General features: G+C 41.0%; 1 protein-coding gene across 1 annotated transcript; it reads left to right on the forward strand.

The window, feature by feature from the left end:
* Positions 1 to 118: 118 nt before the first annotated feature.
* Positions 119 to 11,621, forward strand: RABL3 (RAB, member of RAS oncogene family like 3). Its single transcript, XM_086760910.1, has 8 exons — positions 119 to 207; positions 748 to 839; positions 1,995 to 2,124; positions 5,032 to 5,146; positions 6,685 to 6,835; positions 7,513 to 7,584; positions 8,724 to 8,762; positions 11,286 to 11,621. The coding sequence occupies exons 1-8, from the start codon at positions 162 to 164 to the stop codon at positions 11,349 to 11,351; spliced, it is 711 nt and encodes a 236-aa protein (XP_086617036.1). The 5' UTR covers positions 119 to 161; the 3' UTR covers positions 11,352 to 11,621.
* The last annotated feature ends 786 nt before the right edge of the window (positions 11,622 to 12,407 follow it).

Here is a 12,407-nt window from a genome sequence, read left to right on the forward strand (position 1 = left end):
GGAGTTCCCGCCCTCACATGAGTTAAACCAACCAAGAGTGAAAGCGAGAAAGTTGTCAGGCAGCCAGCCAATGGACCGAGGGAAACGGAAGGAGCATGTGCTGCGATTGGCGGCGCCGGGAGAGAGCTGTAGTCTGCGGAGCTGTTGCTAGGTAGAGTAAGATGGCGGCCTTGGACAGGGTCAAGGTGCTGGTGTTGGGCGACTCCGGTGAGTCTCCCGCCGCTCCCCCAACGCCCAACACGCGCGCGCAGAGAGGGGGCGGGCGGCCTCGCCTCCCCTCCCTCCCCCCGCGCCGCGGAGGCGGGCAGGGGCCCCCCCAGAGGTGCAGGGCGGCGCATGTGCGGCGCGCCCCTCCTTCAGCGAGCCCCTCCGCCCCTCTCCACGCCGCCCGCCGCCTGGCTGCGAGACGGCTGCGGCTCCCGGGGGTCAGGGCCGCCTCCCCTCGCGTACCGTGGGGCAGGGAGCGCAGGCCCTTCTGCGGGTCCTCGGGGCTTCGCTCCTTCTCTCCATCCCCGCTTTGCCCCGGCCGTTGGGCACTGACCGGTGGCCGTTGGGCACTGACCGGTGGCCGTTGGGCACTGACCGGTGGCCGTTGGGCGCTGACCGGTGGCCGTTAACTGCCGCCACGGGGAGAAGGGCAGCGGTGGGACGGTCATGGTTAGTTGGTGCTTCCGCCCCGTCATCTCTTGGTCTCTTTACCCGCCGTTGCGTGATCTCCCAGGGGTTGTTCTCTGTGTGCATTTGCAGGTGTCGGAAAATCTTCGCTTGTTCACCTCTTATGCCAAAACCAGGTGTTGGGAAACCCGTCCTGGACAGTGGGCTGCTCGGTGGATGTTCGAGTAGGTGATGTGCCTGGCCTCTTGGTAGCTCTAGCTTAACATTTTTTAATTCTTTTTTTTTCCTGTTCTTACTGCCCCAGAAAGAGGTGCGTTTCAGTGTTTTGTTTTGCTGAGAGCTTAATCTTTTGAAGCAAATAGTGTTAGATACAAGCCAAGCAGTTGTGTGAGCAAGTTTTGACCTTAACAAGGTTGTTGGAAGCAGACGAGATACTTGTCATTCATAGCACCTCTCCCTGCTGCAGCAGCCACTGGCATGTTACAAGTCATGGAGTGGCCAGTTTAAGTCAGGAGGCACAGAATCTAAACCACGCTTTCCTGAGAAACACTTAATGCACAACTAAATTGTCAGCCAAACATACAGGGGAAAAACAATTAGCTCGCTTAATTTGAGGGTACTGACCATGACCATAGGTTTGCTTCTCTTCTTCTCTGCTTATTGCAGGACCTGCTGTTAGAGGAATGAGGATATTCATTGAGCAGGTTTTCTGCCAACCCACAGTTCTCATGGGGTAGTGATAAATTTTGCTGCATTCTCCTTGAAATGTGTTGCCATAGGTTAGGAATGATCCTGTCTTAACTGTCTGTGAGTTTCACATCAAAGAATGCTGAAATATGTTTCCAAAATTTGAGGAAAGAAATATGGTAATCTTTTTTGACTGTAGAGAAAAACTACCTAGCAGATCCTGGGGCAAAAATTGTTGATCATTAATTCAGTTGAGATGTCATTTAGAATTTGGAGAGGGAAAAGATGTGGTCGGTTGGAATCCAGTGTGGTCACCTGTGTTAATATTCTTGCAGTACTACTATGTGGGTTTTAACAACTGTAGGAAGTCATGACTTTACGTTTTCGTCTACTTTAGCAACATGCTGTTTCTAAGCACATCGTGAGGCATTAGGTTTGTTAATATTGAAGTGGAAAAGGCACTCCCTGCTGACTCACCAAGCTCCATCTCATAAAAGCTGTGGTATCCAGTGGCCACTGCTTGACTCGTTCCATCTCTGTTCTACTTGAGAGATTTGAAATGGTGTCAACGTGAGAATTTACAAATTTCTGTCCAAGTACAATAATCCTTTCAGCTGAATGTGTAAGTGTTGTGTGGATTAACTCTTGTGAGCTGGTGCTGTGGTTATGTACGATGTGAATTTTTTTATCAGATCCATGACTACAAAGAAGGGACTCCAGAAGAGAAGACCTACTACATTGAGCTGTGGGATGTTGGCGGTTCAGTGGGTAGTGCCACTAGTGTGAAAAGCACGCGAGCAGTATTTTATAACTTGCTGAATGGTAAGTTGGTGTAAATCTGGTTTTATCATTGTTTCTGTCACATGCCGTCTCTTACTTCTGCAGCAGGATTCCTTTAAGCCTGGCTGAGGGCTATATTGTTCTCTTTTTATGATTCCAGTACATTTGCACAGGAAAAAAAAATAAATACCATTCATAGGCAGAATTTTACGGATTCACTTTTGAACTGGAAAGCTATTTTGGGCAAACCTGCGCAGATGAGCTTCCTCAGCCTTTTACTTCTGTCTTGTGCAGTTGGCACAACAGGGAGTCTTTGAAGCTGCAGTGGGGTCCCTTCCAGCTACACTTGCAGACATAAAGGTTACCTTCACCTTTCCAGGCCTAATGTACATGCAGAAATATGGTTTGTATTTTCTTGTCTGTTCAGGTCCAAAACCTACAGCAGGGAAATAATTATTTGAATTTCTATGAACTTCCGTAGTTATATCCTGCCCTGGAAAATTTGAACTCTTCTCCCATAAAATTGCAATATGCTGGTAACCATCTTGCCTCTGCGCGTTTAATTTGCCCCTTTTTTTAATTATTGAATCTTGCAACTTTCTCTAGATAGAAAGTATTTTGTGCCTTCTGTTGAGATACTGACTTAAAGGCCTAGTAGTTTGTCTGTACCACTAATAAGAGCAAATGAGAGATTGTAAACTTAATAATGCAGTATTTCAGTTGTTACTTTTTTGGCATCCAAGGATAGTTCACTAAAAATAGATTTATACCAGATTAACAACTGCTGCTGAAAATCTGTCTCTGTTTGATTCTCATTTCCTGTTCCAAGTTATTTGAGTGCCTTTAAATAATGTGTATAGCCATACAGTAACATTTTTGCTCTGTGATTATTTAACTAGTTAGTTCGTCCTCCTTTCCCAGGAGGAAAACTGTGTGTAGGTACCTCTTGGTTATATTGTTAACCAGACCTCTGTAAATAAGGTTTGAGTTCAGTTGTGCCCTCAAACCAAGCCTCTTTGGTATATGAAAAAATTGTATTTCTTTTTGACACTGAGTCTACGGTATGCCAGTGAGTGTGGGTCAGACTTGGAAATATCCTAGAACAGCCCATTAGGAGATGAAATCTTGAACTTACGCATCTGAATTGTAATTGATGACGTTATTAAAATAGAGTTATTTATCTCTGCTGCCCAAACGATATTATTAGGCAGCTCGCATATGACAACTGTTGACTATGGCAGCTGGCTTTGGTTCTGGCTTCTTTCATTAGATTAATTCCTTCATTAGGGCTTGTCTCACAAATTGCCTCTGTTTGACCTGTTGGAGGAAGAGAAGATGAATGCATTCCTTCTGCCTGACTGCTTGTGCTTTCTGGACTTGCAGTGTCTGAAAACCTGAGATCAAAAGAGAGTTAATGCTTGGTTGTGGCAGCATCCATGCAGGCTGTCAGCGAGACCTGGTTGTTGACCAGGTTAGGTATGGTTTGCTTTTGGTTTGACCGTAGATAATCCACTTTTGTGTCCCCACATCTGATGCATGGACTGTGATAGTCTAGGACAGCAACTAGGCTGCGGCTTGCAGACCTTAATGGGAGAGAAACATTTCCTTGAGTAGTCCTTGGTCCTGCCTGCCCTTTCTTGATATTGATAGAGTTTTTCTACTGGTGCAACTAACTGTGTAGGTTTTTGGTGACGCAAATGAGGGAACTGAACAATTGAAAACACAAATCAGGAAGAGTGTCTCGAGGTGGAGAGTGTTTCATGCAGATTGTGCAGAAGTGCCTCTGAATCTGTTGCCATTGGCCAAGTTATGTTGTATCAGGCTTTTTCTCCCTACGCTGGGAGGGGACATGCAGTCAAGTTGCCTTTTTATGCTGTTGCTGAGATAAATGCTTTGAAATAGGGCTATGGTTGCGATACGCTGAGAGCTCTTGTAGGAGAGTCTGTGCACAGTCGTGTGGGGTAGTGGAGAATGTTTGTGGAAATGTGGTTTGTTCATAGTGTGTACAGTGGGTAGCACCTTTGAGAGTTAATGTGAAAGATTAAATTAATAAGTTTTCTCCACCTTTGGGCTGTGAAGTGTGTTGAGAACGAATCCTGCTGAAGATAAGGGGTATAATTCCATTTTGTCTTTGAATTAGTGGTGGTTTGAAGTCTGGAGGAAGTGGGAACATTCCACAGGTTGCAGAAGGTGTGACTAAATAGAAGAAGTTTGCTAGCAAGAGTTGGTAATTGAGTTAGGAACTGTGTTTATCAGAAGTGGGTGTCTGCCAATAGCACAGCTAGGAAGTTTGCCTGGCTGTTTTTTCTATTTCAGAATTTACATTTTGAAGGATCATGGTAATGAAAAATGGTAGAAGCTTAATCTTAAATACTTGAAGCCTTATTCATTCATATTTCTACCAGCCATTTGGTGGACTATGAAAGTTTATCAGAGTCTGTTTCCCCTTTGGATACCTCCTCACGTACGTAGCATTAATTCTTGGAAATGCAGGAAAGCAATAGTGCTCTCTAAACTCTTTGAAACAAAGAAACAGCCTTTAGACTTCTTAGATGGTGTGATAAAAAGGTAGTTATATTTACCAATTAGGTAAAGCAGAGAAAGGCTAAATTCTCTGCTGCAGTAATACAGAGTTTCAGTATCATTCGGACTAGACAGAACAGAACCAGAGAATGTCTGCAAGCCTCTTGCAGATTCAACCCTGAGGTGGCTGTTTGTTTCCTGCTTTCGTGAGATTTTTTTCTTAGCTCTTATCCAATTCCTGATAAGCAGCTTTAAAAACCTGTTGCATCCTGATATTTCTAGCTTTACTCATTCATCATAATGGAACCGGTTATATTTCCCTTTCTTGGTTCTCAGATATCTGGGAACCTGCAGATGTCGTTTTGTTAAGATAAGGGAAAAAAAAAATCATTAAATGGCATATTACTGCCTTCTCTTTCACTTTAGGGATAATTTTAGTGCATGACTTAACCAACAAGAAATCATCCCAGAATTTGTATCGCTGGTCTTTGGAAGCACTCAACAGAGATGTTGCTCCAACAGGAGTTCTCGTGACAAATGGGTGAGTGAAAAACTTACATGCAGGATTAAGACAGAGTAATTCCAAGCTGTTACAGAAGTCTTTGTTCATCCCTAAGGCTACTTGAAGTGCACATGAAATTAGATGTGGCTAGACTTTTAAGAAAGAAAATTAAAAATGGGAGTTATCAAAGAAAGTATCTGTTATTTTTGGTTTACACTGCCAATCAGGCCATTCTGCCAGTAGATTTCCAAACTGGTAGAGACCTTGCTTTAAGGGAGAAGATGTTTACAACGTCCGTCATTTGTCTGAGGTCTCTGTGAGAGTGGGTCTGGTCCCTGATACCTGAGTATTTGTGTGTCTCTACTGAGATGTGCAAAGCCCTTGTACAGGAAGTGTCATGAGATGGCATGTCTCTGTTCTAAAAGGCTTTCCCTCAGTGCATCAAGACTGAGAAACTTCACTTAATTTTTTTTTTTTTTTTTTTTGTTCTGGGCAACAGGGGAATTATTTCAGGAGTGTGGCTAAAAAAGAGCTTAGAAAACTCTGCTTAAACAGCATGTTCATAATTAGCTTTCCAACATCTTGTCAAGTGTTTCCTCCTGAATCTCCATGCTCCTGTTACATATTATTCAAGGAGGTTTCAAGATCATTGATAAACCACACATGTGGGCAGGGAACCAATAATAAGGGGTAGCTTTTTGTGGGGAAAAATGTCAGGTGTTTATCTGCCTGTGCTAATACAAAAATGGGAGAAGGGAAAGAGAGTTTGCATTATATAAACTGTAGATTTCTCCAGTTTTTCCACATACAGGTTCTTCACAATTGTTTTTATTTTCAAAAGCTTAACTTCTGTCAGCCATGCTCAGCCACTAGCGATTGCTTGGTCAAGTTGTTTGTAAAATTACTCTCTAGAAATCATGGTTCAGGTGAAATGAAAGACAAGTGTGAAGGGAATGATTGGAGCTTGGATTTGTGATGACATTTAATTGCAATATTATTTATTTTATAAAGGCAATCTTAGATCATTATTCATATCTGAATCAAAGCTTGTTGGAATTCAGCTTGTAGTGGTTATCTTTACTTGAATATAGAAAAACTAGTAACTTGCCACCACAGAATTGTTATTGCAGCCCTTGTTGATCTAAGGTGGAAGGGCATAGTGTTTCACAGTTGCAATTTATTTCATTGTCCCTACTTCAAAAGTGTACATACGTACAAACTTCAGATGTTCAGAGATGCCAGCTCCCTGATCTGTCTCTGGTGGCTGCATACACTTGGTACAATACTGGAATTCCTGTTTCTTTCCTGCTTGTGTTAGCATTTCTTCTGTGGTTCATCTATGCCGAGAAGAAATCCAACTCGTGGTCTCTTTCCTCTTTCCTTTCAATTCTTGTGTAGTGACTTAGATGCTGAAGCCCTTCTTTGGCTTACAGATGCAGCATGTTCTCACTTAGATAACTAATGACCCTTAGTAAATAAGTGACTGTTATCTGAAAGGGACGGGGAGCTGATGCTGCCCCTATTCCCACTTACGTGACCATCACTTCATTCAGAATTGTATTTGTTTCCCTCGTCAGTGACTATGACCGTGAACAGTTTGCTGATAACCAGATTCCACTGCTGGTAATAGGAACTAAGCTGGATCAGATCCCAGAAACTAAGCGCAATGAAGTTTTGACCAGAACAGCTTTCTTGGCTGAGGATTTCAATGCTGAAGAGATAAATTTGGTTAGTATCCTTGTCACCAGTGTTGTTTTTCTTTTTATGTGGGAGTGATTCCCATTTTTAGTAAGTAAAGATGTTATTACAAAAAATCGGGCTTTTGGAGATTTTCTCAGTAATGCTGAAGTCATTCACATTTTGAATGGCTGTCCCCCGTGCTTGATATAGTAGTCATCTTTATTTCACTGTAGAGAGATATAAGAGGTATTAGATAAGGTCACTGAGGCTTAGAATTGATGGTTGGGAGTTAAGTTTTCTGTTCCCTATTCTTAGTTCTGACATAGACTCTCTTTGAATGAAACATTAACACCACTTTATGTGTATGTATATATAATGTGTATAGATGTGTATAAAAATACACATGTGCTGTATGAATGCTTGTATATACACATGCATGCACAATCTCATGTGTAGCCTGTACAAATTATTAGCTGACTGTGTAGCTGGTGTCAGAAGGAAGACGTGTAGCGCGTAGGGGGCCACTTAGAATTTTCCAGTTGATTCACAGAATGGAAGTTGGCCTTTGCTCTCAAATGACTGTGGAGCAGAAATCAGCAGAGGTACAGTGTTTTCCCGGCTGATTACATGTGTCAAGGGAAAGGGTATGTTGGTTTCCATGTGTTTGGCTTCCTCACGTGGATTTCCTTGTTCTTGATTTTTTTGTTGTCTTTTGTGTGTTCTAGGATTGTACCAATCCTCGTTACCTGGCTGCGGGTTCATCCAATGCTGTCAAGCTAAGCAGGTTTTTTGATAAGGTAAGTCAAGTCAGTTAAATTATGTTTTATTGTTCTATGTATTGAACACTGTCTGTGGTGTGAGCGTGGAACAAAAGTTAGCTACTCCTTTCATGTTCCGTTTTTTGAGTTGGTTCAAGCCAAGCATGGAGAGGCTAAAGATTGATCTGCTTTTGGAAACCTCTAGAAAATAGCTGATCTAATTGGAGTTTTGATTCTTGAGCTGCATAGAGCAATGAAAAAGAACTCAGAACTGTGCAAAGACACTCTGCATATACTTTTGGAGTCCTTTGGCAGGCCGGAGGGTTTGCATTGTGCTAAGGTAGCAATGTGGGGAGTTACAAGAGGTTACAAGGAGTTACAAGGTTAGCTCTGTTGTTCCTGGTTAAAGCAAACCTTAGGAATTAATAAATTTGACATATTACTCTCTCTTCCTGCACAAGAGCACGTCAAGGCGTACTGTGAAAATGACAGAAGGAATGCTGTGGTTTAAGCATCGCCTGGACAAAGAGAGATCATAGTGGAGCAGATTGCCTCCTGTAATAGATCATGCTTTAGAGGAAATTTGGCCTGAATTTTCTTTGGAGGAGGGTGTAGATTGCACAGGGTGATACGAATCACTTTTTGGTTCTTGGATTGATGGTACTGTCTCCATAGGTATCCTTCAGCACAAACAGTTTGCATCATTCTGAGAGAGCAAGCCAGGCTACCTGTTCTCAAGCATCACCTGTGCCCAAGGGCTACTCAGAACCACTGGAGTTGTTAGGCACCTGCAGAATGAACTTTTGCTAGTGCTCAGAACTGCAGCACCTACAGAGAGGGCTGGGAATAAGTGACGCTGATGCATTAAGGAGACACCCATACCATCACCTCCATTACTAAAGAGGGCTAACTAAATTAGATGTATACAAGTGGAGGATAACACAGCGTTACTAAGGATGGCTGGAGGTGGCAGCTCCTTCTATGTGTAGTCGAGTTTTGCACTTAAAGCAATAGGCGTGGAGCAGGGAACGTGGGTTCAGACCTTGTTGTAGTTAGCCATGAGTTTCCTTGCTGTCCTTGCTCACATTTGAAGTGTTGATTGAAATCTGAGCTTATGCATATGCTGTGCCAGCTAAGATCGTTCTCTTTTCTTTTTTTTTTTTTTTTTTTCTTCACAGGTCATAGAGAAGAGATACTTCTTAAGAGATGGCAATCAGGTTTGTCATTTTTCCTCCTTTTTTGTTTTGTTTCTCCCTATGTAATGTGAACTGCTGACAGAGTCCTCTTTAAAACATGGGCTTCATGTGACTTAGATGGTAATCTATGCTGGTTATTGAGTTTTTTAAATCTGTGGGAGCACAGCTGTTTTGGGTAGACAGAAAAAAATGGCTCACTCTTAGCTGAAGTATTTTTCTGTAATGTGTTTGGCAGTGAAATAATTAAGTATGCTAATGTAGTAGAAATTGCAAGAGTGAGGTAAAATGGGCAATATGATCTCTTTCAGATCTGCCAGCTTCAGGCTGCTTGGTTGCAGATTTAGGCCAGAGATGCTGTCCTGAAGCTCAAAGAAAAGGCTTTTTTTTTTTTTTTTTTTTTTCTTTTTTTGCACAGCTGGGACTAGCATTTTATGTTTTGTACAGGTAGTTTTCATAGAACCAGTGCAGCCACAAGGAAAATGGCAGTATGATACCAACTTGTAATTCATTCCAAAATGGCTGAATTAATTGTTTTCAGTACAGTTGATGAAGAACTAGCAAAATTATTCTCCTGATTTGGGCAGGCCACTTCAACTTTTTGTGTCCCCCACCTTCCCATGTGTAGTCTACAATGCAGGGAGTAGCAAGGTTGCACTCATCATATCTGTGAGGTGCTTGCAAATTACTGTGAAGAGCACCACTGAAATACAATCAAATGTATTGTTAGATGTATCTGTGCTGAAAGCCACTTAGGCAGAATAGGGAAAAAAATAGTCACAAATTATAAAATGCTTCCTTTCTTTGAGCATTTTCTTATACCTTTTAGAAATAAATTTGCTTTTTCCTCTTCAGTTCTGCATGATGCCTTTTTTCCCTTCTCTCTCCTGTCCTCCCCACATTCTAGTGAAAGGAAGTCTCCCTTTCATGGGGATAATAGCTTAGTCCAGAAATCTGCTTGTGTGCTGGCTGTATTTGATGCATGATGTCAGATTTTTATTTTTCTTATTTGATCATTTTTAGTGTCTACCCAGGAATTTATATTCCTTATGGCCACATGCCAGAAATTACAGCCATCTGATGACTACTTTCATCTGCCTCACCAAAAACAGCTCAAAAGCTTAAAACAAATCTTAAGTAGTGGACAGTCATATTCAAAGAGACAAAATCCGAATGGGAACTGGAGATTTCATTATAACCTCTTAATGTTATTATTTGAAATTATCTACTTAATGTAAATCTTAAAAATGTGTTTATGGGTCTTCTACAATAGGTGTCTTCGATCACTCGTGTTTTGAGGTATTTCTATTATAGACTTATTCAGGAAAAGAATGATAAGTTTCAAATTATTTGTAGCTATGACTTTGATCAGATCTCTGATAAATAATTGCTACTCTTAATTAGTGACTTTGATATAAAAATACTAAAGCAGATAATGTTTTTAGCTATGATGTGCTGCTACTTTTTAGTTACAATGACTACATTTTTCCTTTTCGAATTCCCAAAACAGTCTTGATGAGACAAACCTTTCTGCAAAATCTGCCTGATTTTTTTCCCTTAGAGATGATTGCTTTTCAGAGATGAACAAAACAATTCCTGAATGAATACCTTGCGTATCTATTTGAGTTTGGGGCCTGAAAACCCTAACTTAATTTAAATCATGGGGGTTTTAGTGGATTTTTATTTTGGGTAAGCTCTTTAGCTTTTTCAGTTTACCAATGAAGTGTGTAACCTAACCAATCTAAAGCTGTTTCTGCTTGTATGTAGTTAGATATCTAAAAGTTATTCTGGACTGTATTCAAATAGTTTTATGATGCCACCAATAGGACAGACATCTTATACACTATTAGAAAGCAGTGCATCTCTTTCTTTTGTGGGATTCACAGGTGCATTGGATTGCAAGTCTGTTTGAAATACTCTTAAGCCAGAGAAGCTTCTGATGGTTTCAAGTAAATTTTCTTTGTAAACACTCATTGTCGCAGCATAAGCAATGTTCACAGATTGGCTGCAAAAGCAAGAGCACTAATCCTTCACAATGTTGCAGCCATTTGTATTCTGATAGTTTTCTTAAAGCTTCCAGCAATTGATAAAACTGTACTTTCAACTGCCAGTGAAGTGCTGCTGTCTCAAGTTAGAAAGCATAAAGTCTCAACAGCTGTTTAATAGAACTTGGTAATACTATTTTATAGTTTTAAAAATGAATGGAGCAGAAATTTTTGTAGGCATTGGAATCTGGGGGGAAATACAGACTTCACAGTCTATGATTAACTGGTTTAGGATTTAGACAAGAAATTAAGGCTTTCATTGTAACCCTTGCCAAAAAGCCTTAAGGAGCTCCATAGATCAAATGAGCCATACTCAAGTTTTGCATCTTGTTTAATTGATGGTGCTCCTGCAGTGGTAAACTGAAGCATTTTAGTCCTGATTCTGGAGACGGTGTGGAAGAGGAAGGCACTGTTGCAGTTGGCTTGGTAACAGGCAGTCAAATATGGGCTAGCGTGAGCTCATGCTGCTTCTGACATGATGACTTACCTTTCCTGTCTCTAGATTCCTGGCTTCTCTGAAAGGAAAAGGTTTGGAGGAGGAACGCTGAAGAGCCTTCATTATGACTGAATACTGAAGAAGCGGAAGATGACTTCTCAGAGTTCCTAACGACATTCCCGTTCTGACTGGATACTTAAAGACAATAATGCTTATGTCAAGCAGCGTAAAATGATGCTGTGCTTTAGCCAAGTAGACTGCTGAAGCCACTTTTGCTGGAAAAGACTTGGGGAAGAATTTCCAGAAATCTGATCTGAAGCCTAGAGTGTTTCTTAGGATTGCAGGCTGTCTGGATATATGGGAACATTTGGGGAAAGTGTGCAATAAATTGAGTGCCTCTCACACTGCTGTGGGAAACTTTATCATACACAGCACGCATATGTGAGATCTTTGTCTCCATTTTGGAAAACTTATGGACAATCTTTGCAATGAATTACATTCGTCTTAACCTCTGTCGGAAAAATGACACTGAATGGGCTTGTCATTTACAGTAAAGTGGACAGAACAAGTCAGCAAAATGTAAGGATGGGTAGGGAATGGTTTGAAAAATAATAGAATGCCTTCATTAAATGAATGCTATTTTTTCACCTGGAACATACTGCTCAACCCTATTCAAAACAAATAAAAGAAATAGGCAAGAGATGAAAAAAGATTTGAAACCTTAAAAAGAAAATCATGGTTAGAAAACAAGGGATATTAATTCTGCTGCTTAAATGAAAATTGTTTACTTTGGAGAGGACAAAGTGAATCAGGTAGTCCTGTTTATCTTTTCATAATTGAGTGTAGTCTTGTTCTTAATATTAAATTAAAAGGCAATGTATTGAAAGCTGATGGAAAAAGTATGTTTTTATACAGTGCTTATTTGGAATAAATGTGACATGGTCTTACTGAGCCTGAGAGCTTAGTGGATTCAGAAAACATGACATTTAACAACATGCTCTGGATTAGAATGGATAGAAATTTAAGAGGTACCTAAAGCCCTGTAAAAAGTAGGAACTGAGCATGATTAGAAGGAAAGTTCTGTGATAGAGATGTTTCCTTTTCACATTCAGTACTAAGGATAAAGGAGACTTGACCTGGTCTGATCTACTGTGCAAGCTGTTGTCTTCCTAAATAGCCCAAGCTTTG

Source organism: Chlamydotis macqueenii, chromosome 1, assembly GCF_036417535.1.
Source record: "Chlamydotis macqueenii isolate bChlMac1 chromosome 1, bChlMac1.mat, whole genome shotgun sequence".
NCBI classification, from domain to species: Eukaryota; Metazoa; Chordata; class Aves; order Otidiformes; family Otididae; genus Chlamydotis; species Chlamydotis macqueenii.